Source organism: Felis catus, chromosome C1 (genome assembly GCF_018350175.1).
Source record: "Felis catus isolate Fca126 chromosome C1, F.catus_Fca126_mat1.0, whole genome shotgun sequence".
Lineage (NCBI taxonomy): Eukaryota > Metazoa > Chordata > Mammalia > Carnivora > Felidae > Felis > Felis catus.
The window spans coordinates 54735106-54755277 of NC_058375.1; the positions used below are offsets into that span (position 1 = coordinate 54735106).

At 42.2% G+C, this 20172-nt stretch overlaps 1 protein-coding gene across 3 annotated transcripts in view; it reads left to right on the plus strand.

Annotated features, from left to right (window-relative positions):
• The window catches only part of PDE4B (phosphodiesterase 4B), a 536152-nt gene that overhangs the window by 417677 nt on the left and 98303 nt on the right, over positions 1-20172 (plus strand). For all 3 annotated transcript variants that reach the window (XM_045035976.1, XM_023258788.2, XM_045035977.1), the window contains 3 exons: positions 370-406; positions 529-599; positions 11361-11413. In XM_045035976.1, coding sequence (XP_044891911.1) covers positions 370-406; positions 529-599; positions 11361-11413 — 161 coding nt within the window. The remainder of the gene's footprint in view (positions 1-369; positions 407-528; positions 600-11360; positions 11414-20172) is intronic.

Sequence of the window (20172 nt, forward strand, 5' to 3'; positions counted from 1 at the left end):
GCCATTTTTTCCAACTCTGTGTGTGCTGGTGAGCAGCCTTCCCTTTGAATTTCCTACCTCTGGCAACCAAATCGCTTTGAATTACAGTACTGTGGGTCTGCTATTAAATGGGAATGTACCCTGAGGATATATGCTTATTTGCAAGTGCTTTCATGTGTCCCTGTAAGCCCAGGAGCCATGAACCTAGGTATTTTTTTTTCTTTCAAGTCCCTAAGGTCCCCATTTATGCCTAAATAAGTCCTGCCTTATACCCAGGTAGATGGACTTACGTAACACTTGTGTTGCTAACACTGATCAAGTTTAATATTACAGCTTATGTGTTATAATTCAAATGCACTTTTAAATGTTTCTTTTCTCTCTTTTCACCAGACACGGCGATGACTTGATTGTAACACCTTTTGCCCAGGTATGTATCGTGTTGGCCCTGGCTTGCTCTCCGTGTCTCTCTGGGTAGTTTCTATGTGTGGCCTCTGAACCTGCCCATTCATCTCCTTTTGTTCCTAACCATCCTGATCATTCTCCTTATAGGTCCTTGCCAGCTTGCGAAGTGTGAGAAACAATTTTACTGTACTGACAAACCTTCATGGAGCATCCAACAAGTAAGCACGGACTTTTTGTGGAGTTATGCCTTCCATAAAGGCAAAAACACTGAACAGCACTAAAAAAAAAAAAAAAAGGAAAAAAAAAAAACATTGCATGGAAATTAGCCCTCCAAACTAAGTTAGGATACATGATGAAATTTGAAAATAGGATGGAACATCATAGTATTTTAGAACTGGTAAAATGTGAGAATTAGTCTGGATCTTCTTAATCTTTGTGCCCTTCACACTTAGTAGACAGTAAGAGTTCAACAAATGAAAGGTGGAGATGAGGATTTTTTTGACATTTATACTTACTGCTTTGGGAAGTATGAATACTTATAACAGATGTAAATTCTATTAAATTTCTTTTGGAATATCTATTAATGAATTCAGAAATTCAGATTCAAGATTAAAGGTACCAAAATATTCAAGTCCAAGTTACCTTTTGTTTTTGATAATATATAAATAGGTTCATGCAACTTGATGAATAAGAGTGGGATTGTCTTCTCCTCTGCCCCCAAATAGCTATATAACCTTGGTCAGTTTATTGCTGAACCTTGGTCTCCTCATCTTTATAATGAAGGGTTTGAACTTGATATTCCTGCATAACTTTCTCCTCCAAAACCATTTCAATCTATGAATCTAAGTATTATGCAGGTCACTATCCAGCGTTTTAAAAGATCATCACAGGGCTCAGAAGGTCCCAGAATCAACAGTTGTGGAATGACACCCAAGGTACCTCATGATCCAACTCAAGTTAGTTTGATTGATAGTTGATTGGGTTTATATTTGATGCAGTAGACATGAAAGCTAGAGACTTGCCCAGCCTCTTTTGCAGGTGTATCCCTGTTTGTTCACTTATTAAATAACTCACCCAAGAAGTATTTTTTGGCACGTGCTATGCCTCCATGCATACATGTATGTTTTTGACAAATATTTATTGAGCACTACCTTTTACCAGGAACTGGTGATATAATAGTGACCCAAACAGACAAGTTTTCTGCCCTTTCAGAGCTGCCATTTAAATAGGAAGTGCCAGAGCATCTGGTGGTGAACAATCAGACCAAGTCTCTGGCCACATGGAATCACATTCCAACGACTATGGTCTGGTTGCTCCCCGCATGTTCTATTTTCCATCCTAATTGTGGATTTACTGTTCTCTCTTCCTCAAAAGTCTCTCTCTACCGGCCAGTGATTGCCTAGCTAAATCCTACTTGTCTTTTATAGTTCATCTCTACTATCACTGTCACCAGTATGCTTCCCCTGACCCCACCAAGCCTGGCTGAGTGCCCCTCAGTGGTCCCAGAGCACTCTCCCAACCTTATCACACTGTTCATGGGTCTCTGCCCACCACTAGATTGTGTGTCCCTTGAGGTCCTTCCAGAATTACACTTACTTTTCCTTGAATTTCTAAGATTTAGCAAAATGCCTGACACATAGTATTTGCTCCATAAATATGCATCCCACGTATAAATTTCCAAATAAATAATTGTTGGAAAAAGACCATAGATTATTTGGAAAATTATATTTTCAGAAGGGATCCCTCCTTTTTCCCCACATTTTTTTTTCTTTGCAGAATATGACCTCTGGGGCCATACATATTGTCCTCATACCCAATCCTACCACTTGACAACTATGTGACTTGGGCACAATTTCTCTATATCTCAGTTTCCCAATCTATAAAATAAGGTTGCTCTGAGAATTAAATGAGGTGACATTTGTAGAACATTTATAATGGCACCTAGCACATCATAGGTGCTCCATAAATGTGAGCTATTATAATTGATAGCTACATTTCTCTTGCTGAATCCAGGCAGTGTAACACTTCGGAGTTTTCGCATCCATTATCTCAGTGATAATCACCATAAATGCTGTTTATGACAGGTATTGTTGCCTCTGACTCTGTAGACAAGGAGACAAAGCTTAGGGAGATTAAATGACTTGCACAAGAAGACACCAGTTCTGGTGAAGAACAGAGTCAGACTTGAAACCTGGCATCCTGACTCTCACGGCAGCATTCTTTATAAGGAAAAACAGTTGTTGTCTTTCCTGTGTAGGGAAAAACCCAGTTCTTCCTGTGTTTTTCTTCCCTGTGAGTCTTCTTTACTACTGAGAAATCACTTTATTTCTGATACTCTGGTCACCAAATATGTGGAGGTTCCACCCCCGCCCCACCCCAACAACAAGCAAGTCTCCAACACCAGCTGGGTGTCCTACAATTTAACTCCATTCTGACACTATCTACCTGGAGATCCCGTCAGATCCCAGATTAAAGGCCCAGTCCCACAAGGCTGCTTCCCACTTCAGATGTCAGTCACAGCTCAGGTGCTTCTGACTTACTTCCTACAGATCAGAGGTTCCAAGGAGTCCCTCCTCAGGTTCAAAGAATTTGCCAGAGTGGCTCACAGAACTCAGAGAAATACTTACCTTTACCAGTTGATTAAGAGACACGATAAAGGACACAGATGAACAGCCAGATAAGAAAAACATAGCATGAGGTCTGAGAGGGTCCCAAACACAGGAGCTTCTGTCCCTGTGGAAATGGGGGGCATCACCCTCTCAGGGTAAATATGTTTGCCAGCCTGGAAGCTCTCTGAACCCTGTGCTACTGACATTTTATGCAGTCTTCATCACATACACATGGTCAGTGATAACTCTGGTTTTAGCCCTTTTCCCCTCTCTGGAGGGTGAGAGGTAGGGCTGAAAATTTCAAGCCCCTAATCCCGGCTTGGTCTTTCTGGTGACCATCCCCTCCCAGGAGCTTACCTAGAGTCGCGTCATTGGAACACAAGATGTTCCTGTTGCTCTAATCACTTAGGAAATTATAAGAGTTTTAGCAGCTCTGTGCCAGGAATTAGAGGCAGAGACCAATATATTCTATTTCTGTTACCTCACATTTTTGCATTCACTACACTAAATACGTTTTCTTGGTTATGGGAAGAAATCGCTGAATATTTTTAACAGTCATTTAGGCAGAACTTAGGGAATAGATGAAGGTCAGAGAGCCCGAAGGCAGAGACATGAGCTAGGAGTGTTTTCAGGAATTAAGATATTAGGAGTGAAGCCCTGGACAGAGATGATGGAGGTGGGAACTGGAGAGGAAAGATTAATAAGGATACATTTCAAAGGCTTCTGTGGTTTAGCGGGACTCAAGGTCACTGCACTGCATAGCTCCAGGGCGAGAGTGGGGGTTGTTTTCAGTTACCATTTGTTAGCAAGAAACTTGGATATTCTTTTTCTGTAAGTATGGGAACATTCAGCCTAACTGTGCTGATTAATAGGCTATGTCAGCTGAAGCTACTTCCTTGGGAATCAGGTCTTTCCACAGCCTTGAGGGTTTTGAGCCACATAAACCTTCAAGAACTAGAGGACCCTAAGACCATAACTGCTATATACAGAGCTGACCCAGAGTCCATTCTCACACTGTGGCTGAGGACCACTCTCCAAATCATGGCCCTTTGCATCACCTTTGGTCCAAACCAAACCACACTCACCAAACAGAATAAATCTCCGTCAGTAGGATAGTTGTATCTGATGATCTTTCTCAGATCCATCCCCACCCACATTTGTAGAGTTGATCCTCATTGATTCCAAGCATTTTCTTTTCTTTTCTTTTCTTTTCTTTTCTTTTCTTTTCTTTTCTTTTCTTTTCTTTTCTTTTCTTTTCTTTTCTTTTCTTTTCTTTTCTTTTCTTTTCTCTTCTCTTCTCTTCTCTTCTCTTCTCTTCTCTTCTCTTCTCCTCTCTTCTCTCTTCTCTCTTCTCTCTTCTCTCTCCTCCCCTCCCCTCCCCTCCCCTCCCCTCCCCTCCCCTCCCCTCCCCTCCCCTCCCCTCCCCTCCCCTCCCCTCCCCTCCCCTCTCCTCTCCTCTCCTCTCCTTTCCTTTCCTTTCCTTTCCTTTCCTTTCCTTTCCTTTCCTTTCCTTTCCTTTCCTTTCTTTTCCTTTCCTTTTCTCTTTTAAGTAGGCTCCACACCCAGCACAGAGCCCAACACAGGGCTCCAGCTCACGACCCTGAGATCAAGACCTGAGCTGAGATCAAGAGTCAGATGTTTAACCGACTGAGCCACCCAGGCACCCCCACCCAAGCATTTTCTTGAAACCAACACCACGTAACAGAAGTTCAAGGCAGGGCATATGTTCTATTAGAGCTTCCCTGGGAGGCTGAGAACTCAATGATGGGTTTTAGCTACAAATGAAGCCGCTTAGGGGGTTCACTTAATGAACCCATTGTATTCCTAGATAGTCAGTACCCTCAAATAAAGAAAACTGAGGACAACAGTACCTGCCAGGAATGGATCCACCAAACTGACAGCATTTCCCCCACATAGTCACTTATCTTAACAACTGAAACTACAAGATCCATGGAACTCATAAGTGGCTTTCTGGGACATTTGCCTTGGGTTCCAGGGTGCCACTCCTTGGCTTAAATGTAACGTTTAAGCAAGAATTCTGTCCTTGGAATGGTTTTCTTGAGACATCTGGATAGTGTGGTTTATTATATAAAAAGGAACTCCCACATAGAACTATACTTCTCTTAAGTCAAGATTTCCTTTATCTTTTGGCTCTTTTGCTCTACTGAAAAATAGTTCATTGTCTGCCTGAGCTTTACCACCCAAAGGGTGAAAATCTCAGTTTCTGTTGAGGTGATTTCCTTGCACTTCCGTGAAATGTTCCATTGAGAGATGCTTGATTGGGCCTGTATTTCTTGGCTTCAAATTAAAAGCTATTATTTCTTTAGTCCCAGGAGTTAATTTTGCAAATATGGCTTTCATTTAGAGCTGTTAATTCAGATAAGCATCCCTAAAGCATTTACTGGCTTCAGCTGATGGAGAAATCACATGAATGAGAACGCCCACCATTCGTCAGTCTGATAACCAGGGAATATCGCAGCTAGAAGCAAAACGGTGTTCCCCATCATTCAACTGTGTCACTAACATCACAGAAATCAGCAGTGGCTATCAGGAAATCATGTAACATCACTGTATCAACATTCTTCCAAGGCATAATTCAATCAACATGTATGTAATCTTTGAGAAAGAATTAATAGCCATTTAATTTTGTTTTCATTGTATATCTTTCATTGCTTTATGTCCTTTGGCATGGGATTTAAATTAGCTGAGAATAATAAAATCTCGAGCATTCAGAGGGGAAAGAACCCAGCCAAATTTCCTCAGAGTAAGTGAGGAAATATATGTAAAACCCTCACACAGGAGCTGGCACACTGTAAATTAGCAGTAAATGTTATTTGCCTCCTGCCTTCCCCAAGTGAGGAAGAAACTGAGAGGTTCAGTGAGTTGCCGAGGGCTATATATTTAGAAGGTGCCAGAGCCAGGATTAGGATTCCTGTCTTCTGATTCATAGTCCAGTTCTTTCTCCACTGTACTATTCAGGGCTGTAAAATATTATTAACTGCTGTGGCCAAATTATCCTCCCTATTAATATCACCATCTTTAATCCAGGCACATAACTTAGGATTCTTCTATAAGTTAGGAACCACTGGAAACTGGGCGACCAATGGCATTTTCTTCTGGCACTCATGACAGTTTTCTAATTGGCACTCTCATGCCCTGTAAGTAATAATGCAGCTTCCAGAAGTCATTCACTCGTTTAGTTTGTGTTGAGCCTCTTCATTATACCGGATCTTGGGAATAAGTGGTAAACCAAATAAACGTGGTTCTTGCCTTTGCAAAGCTTGCACACACAGATGCTTATCTGGATTAACAACTCTGAATAAGAGCTTTATTTTCAAAATGAACTCCTGGGACAAGGGAATTTATATAATTTATGTCATTTTCAAGAAGACATTGGGAGAATTGGGTGCCGTGAGTAGCCTAACTGTTAAGAAAGCAAAGATCCCTGGGGTGACTGGGTGGCTCAGTTGATTGAGCATCTGACTTCAGCTCAGGTCATGATCTCATGGTCTGTGGGTTTGAGCCCCGCGTCGGGCTCTGTGCTGACAGCTCAGAGCCTAGAGCCTGCTTCGGATTCTGTGTCTCCCCCTCTCTCTGCCTCTCCCCCACTCACACTCTATCTCTCTCTGTCTCTCAAAAATGAATAAGCATTAGAAAAACTAAAAAAGAAAGAGATCCCCAAACACTTAGGGTCTCCTAGTTCAATGTCTCCTTTCACAAAAGCCACCCTTGGAACTCAGGAAGACAGGCAAAGTGAAATCATTAAAGACATGTTATCAATCCAATGAATACATATTGAATACCTATATCATAGCAAATATTTTGCCAATTCCAAGGTGACAAAGATGAATGAGATTCAGTCTTTGCTTAAATCTCTTGCAGGTGAGATACACAAGAAAATAGGAAGTGAGATACAGTCTGAACAGCATCATGATGGGGCAAATGTAGCAAACCGTAGGTAGCATAGACAGTGACTACTTCCACTGGGGAAGGCTTAGCTGAGGAAGTGATACCTGAGGGGATTCCTAGTACAGGGGAAGGAGTTTGCCACTGAAAAAGAAGGAAAAGCATATAAAGCTGAGCAAAACATATGCAGAGGCCCAGTGACACAAGTGTATGCTGTGTTTGTGCAACTGTGGGTAGTATGTAGAACCAAAACTGTAGAGGAAAAGGAAACCAGATAAAACATTCTCATGGTATTTGGCTCCTCAGATGATTTTTACATCAACGGTTCATTCAATTGACAGTTCACCAATATTTATGGAGTTCCCACTATTTGTGTGGCAGGTTGGTGGGTCCTACAGAGGCTATATGGAAAGGAGTCGGCACTGAATCCTCCCCTCAATGGGTCACAGATTTGTGGTGGGGATAATATGCGCCCGTATGAGTCGTAACATGAGGAAATAACCTTAAAGGTACAAACAAGGCACCACGGGATATTAGAAGAGGAGTCAATTTTAGCTAACATGATGACATCCTTCACAGAAGATGGCATTTGACCTTCGAAGTTTTGATTCTGACACTGATTCCAATGTGTGGATTTTTCCCCCCACACATCCAAGCAAGTTTTCCTTAACATCAGCTGAGTGCCTTACAGTTCAATTCAATTCTGACCTGTCTACTTGGAGATAGCATCAGATCCCACAGGTTGAGGGCTCAGTCCTGTAAGACGACTCGTCACTTCAGACACGGGTTGCAAGTCCAATTTGCTACCTGTACCTCTGACCCGCCGACTACGGATCAGAGGTTCCCATGACCCCTCTAGCCAATTTGCTAGACTGGCTCACAGAACTCAGAGAGATATTTTACTTACTAGAATACTGGCTTATTATAAAAGGATATATAATTCAGTAAAAGCCAAATGGAAGAGAGGCATAGGGCAAGGTATGTGGGAAAGGGCAACAAGTCTTCCATTTCTTGGAAGGTGCCCCTTTCCCCAGTCTCCTTGCATTCACCAACCTGGAATGCAAGGAAACACTCCAAACCTAGTCCTTTTGGGTTTTTATGGAGGCTTCATTACATAGCCACGATTGATTAAATCATTGGCCGCTGGTGACTGAACTCAGTCTCCAGCTCCTCTTGTCTCCCCAGAGGTCTGAGGAGGGCTGAAAGTGTCAACCCTCTAATCATGTGGTTGGTTCCCCTGGCAATTAGCCCCCATCCTTAGGTTACCTAGAGACTTTCCATAAGTCTCCTCATTAACATAACACAGGACACTTTTTATATATCTCTTCACTTACAAAATTCTTAGAGTTTTAGGATCTTGTAATAGGAATGAAGACAAAGATCAAATACAGATTTCTTGCAGCAGCGCCTAGTTAGCTCAGTTGGTTGAGTGTTCGACTCTTGATTTCAGCTCAGGGCATGATCTCACAGTTCTGGGATTGAGCCCTGAGGCACGCTCCATGCTGAGTGTGGAGCCTGCTTAAGATGCTTAAGATTCTCTCTCCTCAAAAAAAAAAAAAAAAAAAAAAAAAAGATTCTCTTTCCTCAGTGTGGAGCCTGATTAAGATTCTCATTCTCCCTCTGCTCCTCTCCCACTTGCATGCACACTCTCTCTCTAAAATAAATAAATAACTAAATAACTAAATAAATAAATAAATAAGCAAGCATAGATATGTATTTCTTATCATAAATTACAATATCATAGAAAGGTAGGTGATATTTACATGTGTGAATTTGTGTGGGAGAGTTTCCTTTTCAGAGGAATAGCCTGAGCAATATCAAGAAAGGAATAGGACCTGTTCAAGGAAAAATAAGCGATCAAGTCTGGCCTTGTCAAAGTACAAGTTCCTTCCTTCCTTCCTTCCTTCCTTCCTTCCTTCCTTCCTTCCTTCCTTCCTTCCCTCCCTCCCTCCCTCCCTCCCTCCCTCCTTCCTTCCTTCCTTCCTTCCTTCCTTCCTTCCTTCCTTCCTTCCTTCCTTCCCTCCCTCCCTCTCCCCCTGCCTCCCTTCCTTCCTTTTTCCCTCCCTGCCTCCCTTCCTCCCTCCCTTCCTTTCTTCCTTCCTTCCTTTCTTCCTTCCTTCCTTCCTTCCTTCCTTCCTTCCTTCCTTCCTTCCTTCCTTTTTTCATTCTTTGTTTCAATAAGTATTTGCTGAGGGCTTAGCATATGAAGGGCCATCCTGGGTTCCAGGGATCCTGCAGTAAACAAGTTGTTCCCTGCCTGCATAAATTTTATATTTAAACTAAGGAGCTCTATACTGAACACTAATTACTGCCTGTTTTAATTACAATTTTAAAGTGCTGCTAAGGAGAAGTACAAGATACGTGAGATCCAACAGCCAGTCAATGGTTTGAGATGAAATGTCAGGGAGGAATTCTGACAGATAAGCTGGGGAAAGTATGTTGAGGCCAAAGAGCAGAGGACTTTGAATGCTCAGCTAAGGAGTTTGGAATTTTATCTCTTACTTTTCCTGAAAAACACCCCTCAGTATTACTGCAGGTATTATCAGCAGATGAAATAGTGGAAAGAGAATGCACTTTGGATTCAGAAAGACAGCATTGAATCTCAACCATGTCAATTACAAACCATGTATGCTCCAGCATGTTTCTTAACCTCTTAACTACTCTGCTTCAGTTTTCTTATCCTTAAAAGGAGATGATTATATTCTCAGTGGAAGCTAAGAAGTACCTAGCATGATGTCTAGCAGAAAAAAAGTAATCATTGGATGGCAATGACACAGAGGGTTTAAAAGTACCTTGCCTAGGATGACCTAGCCAGTAAATGTTTGGTAAACATGAATCCTTCCCATTAGACTCTGCAGCTGTCACGTCACGTATGCTACCTGGAAGCTAGATGACCCCTAATAGATCACGGATGGATCTGGTGCTCTTAAGAACCTAGAAAGAAAACTTGTGGCCATACCGGTGGGGAGACCCTTTCTTAACAACATCTTTGCAGGCTATTCTCTGTCATTTATAATTTGGCTTCCTCCCCAAACTTGGTTGTAGATCAGAATTCCTAGATTTATGTAAAAAATACAGATTCTCAGGCCTCATCCCAGATATGCTAAAATAGACTCTCCAGGGATGGGAAAGGGAATCATACTTTTTTTTTCAACGTTTATTTATTTTTGGGACAGAGAGAGACAGAGCATGAACGGGGGAGGGGCAGAGAGAGAGGGAGACACAGAATCGGAAACAGGCTCCAGGCTCTGAGCCATCAGCCCAGAGCCTGACGTGGGGCTCGAACCCACAGACCGCGAGATCGTGACCTGGCTGAAGTCGGACGCTTAACCGACTGCGCCACCCAGGCGCCCCGGGAATCATATTTTTAATAGCTCCCCAAGTGAGAACATTGCTCATCTATGCTTGAGAACCACTGACTGGCCTAGAGTCCCACTCCTTTGCTTGTTGCTAATATGCTATTGCTCTTTAGTGGGCCAGACAGCCCTCTATTCTAACAGTTCTGAAAATGGGCCCCCCGGACTGGCAGCATCAGTGCCATGAGTGATCTTTTAGAAATGCACACTCTCCAGCTCATCCTAGGCCAATTTGCTCAAAGACCCTGGGGGTTGGGTTCAGTGGGGGTCTTGGTAAGCCCTCTAGGTGATTTCTGATGACCCTAAAGTGTGAGGGCTACTGCTCTATACTATTTGGGCAGGCTCTTCTGTAATGCACTGGGTAGAAGTTCTGCAAAGCATGAAAAGGTTGGTAAGACCAGCAAAATTGGGCGGTAGGGTTGAGAAATAAACAAGGAAGAAAAACAAAAAAAGAAAAGGAGGAGCCCCAGTACTCCTGGAGCACAAGTTTGTTTGCTCCTTTCATTGGACTCTTAACATCAGCAGGCTTGTTACAATGTAGAATAATGCCCGGTTCCTCTGTGAAAGACCACTCCTTATGTTAAGCAACCTGGATTCCTGTTCTGTGTCTTTTGGCAACTGACTTCACGTCTCTGGGTCTCAGTTTCCTGAAGTGCAAAAGGGAGGCCCAGACTGATTGGTCTCTCAGGACCCCTTTGTCTGGCATAACTTTCTACCACACTACCAAAGGAATTGGGATCCACTCTGACATTTGGTGTTATTCCTGAGCAAGCCTATTGTCTGAGGGCCTTTTGGAACTGTTAAACCTAAAACAGAGGGGCTGGTTAGGGACCTGGAGTAAACGACTTCCTTCCCGAAGAGTTGGAGCATCCAGGAGGCTGTGCGTGGGGAAATTCCGGGCCATCTGGATGTCAGAGGATTGCAGTCATCCACCAGTGTTACAGGAGCCTGCCTTCCGGAGACAGCATGATGTCATTTGATAGCTCATTATGACCTGGGAAACTCCTCAGTGATCATGGGCTGGGGTGAGGTGTGGGGGTGTGGGGGGGAGGGGAACATGGGGGTGATAGTGACACAAAGACTCAGGCCTTCTTTTCTGTCTCCACAGGAGGTCCCCAGCTGCTGCTAGTCAGCCACCTGTGTCCAGAGTAAACCTGCAAGGTAAGCACCATCATGAGGCCTAAGTCGGTGTTTCAGAATCATAACATGTGTCATTTGTTCAGCAGCTGTTTTAGAATGATGGCACTTACTTGCATATCAGGGTCCTCCAAAGTCTCTCGGTGACTTTTTTCAAAGACATAGTAGAGTTTTACTTCTTTCCCTGTAAAACCAAATGAAAAGCAGTATTAAACAATTGTCCCATCATGTGCAGGCCTAGGCTTTCAGGGTGTGATGGATGTATGGTATTGCTGCACCCCAGGAGAGAGACAGAAGGCAGAGCTGCATTGACACTGCAAAGCGACCTCAGCTTGCTGGCCCCGGTGTGCTCAGGAGAGCTAACTTCAAAGACCGTCAGGGGCCCCCTGGTTGGCCCCACAGAGCATATTAGTGGTTTTCCTCTTAGCGTCAACTATAGGTCCCACTTGAGTCTACATCCTTTCCAGGTGTGAAACCAAAGGCTGTTCCAGGTCACAAATCATTTCCCTTGGATGTCATCCAACTTTGTTCCTCAGATGTGTGTGTGTGTGTGTGTGTGTGTGTGTGTGTGTGTTTAAGAAACCTAATCTCTCATCTTTCAGTGCTGTGCATATGCTTTCCATGCAGAGTTGAAAGCTGTGTAGGGGAGGGGCTACCCTGAAGGAACACCAGGGAGATGGCTTGAACATAAACTGTATGTGACAAAAGATGCAACCAGTTATGTGGCATTGTTTCCAAGTCCAAAATGGAGTTTCCCCCTTGAATCTACCCCCACTAGCGTAGCGGTAGGCCTGAGTAAAACCACAGGAGAAACAAGTGAGTTGAGCTCTATTGAGATTGCCTGACACCAAACAGCACTGCCTGGTACACTTCTCTGTTTCCAGCTTCGGTATTCCCTTTGCTTTATGCTTAACCATCTTCCTTCCTTGCATGTAGCGTCTCTGGCTGGCATCACAGCCACGTGAATAATGGACATAATACAGAAGCCCACCTTCTAAAGAAAGGAACAAAAACATAGGTTCCATTGACTCCTTGGCTTCTGAAGTATTTATAGTACACACCTTTAAACCTATTTTTATTAGAAAAAGACTGAGAACAAGAATAAAAGTGAAAGGAAGATATTAAGTAAAGGTAAATTTGCCTCTAGAGCCCCATGGTATGAAATGGAGAGAAGAAAATAGTGCTCTGTCCAGGGGCTTCAAAAACCTGCTGTGCTGATGTACCGTTTCCTTTAGAAGTTTGATAAAAGGAAACTCCATAGAGGGTTTTACCATATAACTGGTGTTACGTAGTCAGCGATCAAAGGAGGTGGTTTTGAAACTCCTTTATCATTTCATCATATTAGCCTACCAGTGAGACACCTTTGCTCATATTTGTGTTCGCCAAATTCGCTCCAAAGTCTTTGACAGCAATTCGAATATTTAAACTGTTTTCTTTTTTTTTTTTGTAATAAATACTGACACACATTCAGAGAATCTGTGATATTTATGGCTCTATAAATTAGCTCATTAGCTGGAGATGTTGCTGGAAAGATCATTTTGTGATTTTTGGCACAGTGACTACAGCTCGGCAGCTAGAGATTCTTTGGCTAAATTCTTTAAAACAATGGAGCAAAGAAATAACAATACCACTTAGGCAATTTGTTTTTGTCTGTCTTTGTGGCAAACTACAAAAATTCTGGCTTTTCATCGGGAAGAGAATGTAGCGATACCAATTATTACGTAATTATAGGTTTCAAAATCTCCTTAACGCTTAAGCCCAGTCAGAAGAGGAAGGAGGATACACACATCCTGTGTTTTGTTCTTATTATCAGCTTAAATAAGTCAGGCAGATTTTTCCTGGTATTTTAATATTTATCAGCGTGTGACAAAGAGGTGTGTTTAAATAGAAAGTTTAAAAGGGAATGAAAAGTAAGTGGCTCCGAGCAAACCGAATTGAAGGCTAAAGCGGTGCTTTCAAAGATGATTTTTCATGATAATAAGATCAGGTTTTCATTTATCATCAACTCAAGTTGGGCTCATGTATTTCAATTGAGATCTAAGATAAAAGATACAAGAAACCTACGATCATTTAAACAGATTTAGCAGCAATCTAATTTGTTAGGAAAGCCTGACTATTCTTGTACAAAGAGCAAGGTATAAGAGAGAGAGACAGAGAGACAAAGAGAAAAAGCCATATACTTTTAAGAGGTTTTTTTTTTTCCATGCATCTAAATGAAGGAAATGCAATTCATTTCAAAAAGATAATTGTCAGAACTCGTGGCTAAATTGGTGCATTGGGTCTTACAAATTGATCACTGACTGAAATAATTCATGGGGAACATAAGAGCAAATCACTTAGTCTTCTGTACCTTTATTTTCACTGTCGAAACAAGGTCATTCTTTTCAGTTCTCATGGTGCAACACGAATTTCCCTCCTCTGCAAAGACATCCCAATATTTTTTTTTAAATCAGCGTAATTGCTCCTTTTTTTTTTTTTTTTTTGCACTATGGCAACAATTCCATTCTAGATTGTGTTCTAATTCATGGCTTATGGATCTCCTGCAATGGAGCACTTTGAAGTCAGGTGCTGTGCCTTATTCATCCCCTGATTGTTCAAAACTCATTAACATAGCTATTTTCACCTACTAGGAAGACAGTAAATCTTGATGTGGTCAGTATTGCATAAGTATGTGGGGTTTACTTTAAGAAAAATGTTCATAAATTAAATTTTAGTTATGAATCAATATTTTTATCTCTGAGTATGAAAAATATTTAACTGTGGGGGTTTTTTTTACTATTAAAAAACATCAGTTATTCCACTGGAATTAAAAAGGTTTTGAAACACACTTTGTAACAGTATATATATGTACATATATATTTGTGTGGTCATATGGGTTTTGACAAAAAGAGTTAAATACAAAAAGTTGGCATTTGGTAAAGTATTGAGAATTTAAAATCCAAAAAGTATAGCAGCATAGAAATGATGTACTCCCGATTTAAGGAGAAAGATGCACTAAATCCTGCTGGGGGTGTTGAAAATGCTAATGCTATAAAGTCAGGCAAACATCTTAATTTTGATCATGTTTTACTTTTTCACAAGCAGGAATTCTAGGCTTTTTCTACATGATGCATGAGGATTGGAACAGAAAGGGAGAAAAATTAGAAGAAAGAGCACTCCAAAACAAAGCAGGGTTCTATCATCTGTACACATTCAACATGGAAACTGGAAGTAATTTTCAGGATTTCAGGCCTCAAAACTATTTCAACTGAAAAAATCAGATAATTGAGGAAAATCAATGCGTGTGTGTGTGTGTGTGTGTGTATGCATGTGCATGAGTGGGTGGGTGACTGTGTGTGTGCATGTGTGTGTAGGATAATTGTCTCACTTTTTCCAACCATCCTATCCCTTGGCTTTGCATGCATTTCAATAGTGAGTACAGATATGTCGTGGAAAGAATTCCCTGAAAGGATAAATCATCAAGTGTTCACTGCCTTTACCAAATGACTCTTTGCTTTATAAAAGGATTAGGCAAGTATTCCTTTTAATGGCCAGCACCTCCGATTCATATAAATGTGACTGACCTTTAATATATATCATATATACAACATTTTAGCAGTCAAATTGATGTGTAAGGTGGGATATTCTATATTAATCTTCTAAAATTTAGCAATAAACATGTTGAGCAAGAGCATTGCCAATATAATAGATCAGATGATATGAAGAACAGACCCCACCCCAGACCCAGATATGAAGAACATGGGTCCCCCCCCAGACCCATGGGTCTTTGGAAATGACAGCCTGACTAGAAAATTGCCTGAGGACTTCAAGCCAGACTGCTGCAGACCCAGAGCCTTTCCCAGCCTGGGTCTCCATAGCTTTGGTTGATGGTGGTTTTCAACACCAGCCAATTAGATGTTTTTCAAGAAATGCCTGTATGTGGAGAAATAAGATGTGATATTACAGGACTTTCTGGTATGTCTGAAATAGGTTGGCCTAAGTGAAAAACAGACTTAATTAATTTTTTTCAGTGCTCATGGGAATCCCTTTCTTCTATTATGTGTCCAGGCCATTCTGGGGGAGGAAATGAGTCTTTACTAGTTGATAAAACAGAAGAAGGGTATTTCTGCTAAGAAGCCTATTTCTCAGTATGAGTTCCTCCCATATCTGTGCTTGATTGTAAATATCCCCCGGAAGGTTCATGGGGGTGTGCCAGATGCAGGGTCTGCTTGAGGAGTGGACAAGGGGCTCAGAGAGTTGTCTTGGATTCTAAGAATTTCAAAAAGTCATGACATTGATTGAGTTCTCATTCTTTGCCAGGGCTGCCAGGGCTTAGGATGAGAGACCAACTGTGTGTGCTCGAGTAAAGGGCTCTCTCTCTGAGAACCACAGCAGTGGCCTGAGAGCCGGCCTGTGTCAGATGACTGGAAATGAAGCCTGGCATAAGCAGGACATTTGCTTGGTTTCTACATTAAGCAAGAACTCTGGAACAGGATTACAACACTTAGGGACAAATACGAATAAAATCAATTGTGTTACCAAAGGCTGTGGCCACCCAAGATAAAGGAGAGATTGGGGGAGGCAGGCGGATAACAAAAAAAAAAAAAAAAGAGAGGGGGGGGGGAGAGAGAAAAGAAGAAGGAGAAGAGGAAAAAAGAAAGGAAAAGAAAAAGAGAAAAAATAGAAATGTCAGATAATTTTTTCATTAGTGTTCTGATTCTCCTGTGGCCTGAATTATTGGGATAATTGCCTTAATGACTCACCTGGAGTGTTTAAGCAGGCTGCATACAAAGTGATAGGGCAAATGCACTAGAAAAACCCCAGTAATTCTGGGAATAATTCCCCAGATGGTTGTTTTATAAGAACTGCTTTTGTCTAAAATAGTCCTCTTCTGAACATTTACCCCCAGAGCATCAACATTGAGCTATTTATATTGATCTGCAATTATTTCATATATGTCTAAAATTAAGTGTGGGTAGTTGCAAAAACATTGACAAGTCAACTAAAGTGTGAAGAGTTAAAATGTTACCCTTGAGCAAACATTGCCAAAAATAAAGCCCTGCCCATTAATGGCTATTTCACCAGTTCAAAATTAATTTCTAAATTTAGTGTGACCATTTCTTCGTATTAAATGGAACCAATGAAACCTGCAACATCTAATCTCTCACTTGCCGCCTAAAGACTTGAGTTCGTTCCGGGATGACTCCACTTCATGTTTTTGTACTGCTGAGAAACACCATCCACCCACCCACCCCTGAAAGTTGGAATCATGCATGTTAGTAAGTATTTCAGTTATGCTATTGACGTCAATGGAGTCATTAAATAGATTGCTGGCCCTCCCAGAGGCAAATCACTGCCAGGGACCTAGATACAGACACGTTTTTTACAAAGACAACCATCAGGTTTTGCTATAGCAGTAAGCCAGAGAAAGGGAGAAGTTTATACTGTAGCAGACCTATCTCCAAACACAGTTTATTTTTTTCTTTTCCATTTTAGTTCCGGCCTTTCTTTCTCTTTGGTTACAGTAGGCTCAGGCGATGCCCAGATATTGTGGCCTCCGTGTTTTGTGTGCGAAAGCATCTCCTGTAATTGAGACCATAAATAAAGGGTGGCACGCAACTTTTGCAAACATGTCTCACCTTTAGCTGTACACAGCCCATCTTGGTGTTTATTTGGTGGCATAAATTGTCCGGGCAAACCACTATTGTCCGCCAGTAAGGCTGGGTCTGATATATAGTTCCCTGAATAAACAGTTTCTTCTGAACACACACACATATACACGCACGCTCAGTTTTGTCCTCTCTGCCACTTCTTTGCGGCTTCTAGCTACAGCCATCCATTTATGAATCAACCTTTATGCAGCCTGCACTGTGCTGCGGGCTGGGGCTCCTAAGCAAAGGGTGGAGGAGGAGGCTAGGAAGAAAGATTCACTTCTCTCAGCTGCCTCATCTGCAGAGCCGCCGCAGGAGACAGGAGGCTGCCCACGTGCCTGTGTCCTCCCAAACCCCAGCTGCTGCCTACCTCAAGCCTGGTCATGCAGCTCCCAGGCGTGTGGGAGAGAGCCCTTCAGGAAACATCTGTCTCCTTCTGGGTATTTTTGACAGCTCTATTTACCTGGACAGTCCCGGTTGTCAGAGCCAAAGATTCACCTCACACCTGGACTCTTCTGCCTCATAGGCTCAGAGTCAGGGAGCCACGTAGAGCAGACAGCTTTCTTCGGGTCTGGTCCTCTGAATCCACCATGTTGGCTTTAGCACCTGTCTCCCTCACAACCCAACCCCCCCCCCCATGCTTCCTTACTCCAGCACTGCCCTACTTGCTTATCAGTTAGTATGCATCTAAATGCCAGACATCTGACCACTCCTGGTAACTTGGGAGGTAAATCAGGAGGCCCAGCTCCATCCCCCCTCCACCATTGCTCCTTATTCTCTATTCCTGGCTTTGAATAATGGCTTCACCATCTATCCTTTATCTCTGTCTTCACCTCTGACAGCCACTGCTTGCAGCCTTTTCTGTAATCATGCCCCCTCCTTTCTTCCCCACCCCCCTCTTCAGTGCTTCATCCTCCCATACCTAAACCGCGATGGCGGTCCTCCCACTGAGTTTATTGTCCTCAGTCCTTCCCCTCACTCTTTCCCCTCACTGCAACCCACCCTCCATTCTGGTACTAGAACTATTCTTCTGAAACCAGTCTTAAATTATTTCCTTAGTTGGCTATGCTTTGCCTTCAAGTGGATCCCCACTTCTTACCAATTCCTCCATAATTTGCTCCTAATTGCTTCTCTGTCCTCATCTTTTACTTTAACCCCTGCCCTCATGCACAGCTGATGGCTGAGGTGCCCTGAACATACTATCCCTCAAATATGCCAGGCTTTTCTTGCCTTTCTACCTTTGTACATGCACTCCTTCTGTCTGGGCTGCCTTTTCCCAAAAATATTACTCACATATTCAGCTCAGGGATACTCTTACATTGTCAGGTGAACAACTTCTTCCCACTCGCTGATTCTTGGATTCTGGAGTCAGAATTAAACTAAATACATAGTCTCAAACCAGACCCTGATGTATAGTACATGCTTAGTAAATACTAATTCTTTTACCCATTTCCATCTGGAAAGTACATCCTCTTTCCTTCAAGATTCAGCATATGTACCATCTTCTGTATGTGCTCCCTGCAACTCATCCAAAATTACTCACGGTTATTATCTTAATTATTATCTCAAAATCTCATTTGCTGTTCATGTCATATTCTGCTGTATTTATTTGATTTGATTCCCTTTTAAACTAAGACTGTCCCAAGTTCAAGTACTAACCTTTTTTTTTATATATCCCCAACTTATAAAATGTGACCCAGAGCATAGTAAATGCTCAATAAATATTTATGGAATAAACAAATACGAATGAGTATATGCTCATGCCTGAATCAGAAAGGACTAGAAATCTCATATTTGGCTTGTCTAAATATCTTCTAGCTCTTGGGCATTTACACAATGCTGACATTCCTGACTAATCTTGACTACGTGTGACTTTTCTCCCCTTAAAGTAAGCTCTTTATTATCCGTTACTTCAGGAAGAAGTGGCAGGGTTAAATACAATTTAAAAAAACAACTAAATGTGACTGGCCTGTGACTCTGTGTTGTATACACTTGCTGCCTAGCACAGTGCCTGGCACAAAGCAGGTATTCAATTAGTATATTGAATTGAATTGGGCTGGGAATCCCTGGGTCAATACTTTAGACAAGTTATTTCTCTAAGACTCAGCATTCTTGTCTGGAAAGTGGGTATATTAATATTCTATCTTGTAAGATTGCTATGAGGGCTAAATGACAAAAGCTATGTGTGTAGTGGTTAAAAGTGAAGACTCCAGAACCAAGCTGCCCCTTGCAAATCCCAGCTGCATTAGTGTGTGACCTTGGGACCAATTACTTAACCTCTCCATGTCCCAATTGCCCCGTCTCCAAAATTGGGATGGAAATTTTACATACCTTGTATGTTGGTTGTAAGGATTAAACGTGTAAACATACAAAAAGCACTTAGCATAGCTCCTGACAAGTGTCAATAGTAGTATCATTTTATGAAACATGTTATGCAACATGTTTCCCATAGCACCGAGCACATAGCAGGCCGTCAGCATGTCACAGCTAAGAGCCCAGGCCTGCTGGCCTAAGTAGGGAACCAAAACAGAAAGCCTTGTTCAGATCTGTCTCAAAGGTTCCGATCTACTTCCTTCCTATAGGAATACAGTCTAGAAGCAAGCTTTCTTTGAAGTTTAAGATTTGTTTCCCTTAAAACCATAAAAACCTGCTAATCTGGAAATAGATTTGGAGCCGAAGGTAGCCACTATACGAGAGTGGCTCTTTCTCTTAACAGATTGCAGAGAATGGTCAGCTGGGATTCTGATAAACTGGATCTTAGCTAACTGAGACTTTTCTCTTGCTAAAATGAAGCCGGGGAGGACTTCGCTTTGTAAGATCGATTAATTGCAGCTGTACACTCATTACAGTTGTATTTAAATACAATATTCAGGGCTTGGTGCACACCTGGACAGGCACAGGCTTTTCAGCCCAGGGCGTTCAGCAGAGAACACCAACCGGAGCTTCCCTTTGGCGAGAAAACTAAACCTCCTGGCAGAGTCCAGCTAGGGGAGGGCTTTGACTCTTTTTGGAAAGACTCTTCTGCCCTGTCTCAGTTACTTCTGAGAATGGGAAGACCCCCTCGTACCCCCTATACCCCTTTCTCTTCTCTCTACCGGGGGTGGGAGGAGGTAGGTAGGGAGGTCAGGGTTGGCCTAGAGCAGAATGAACATG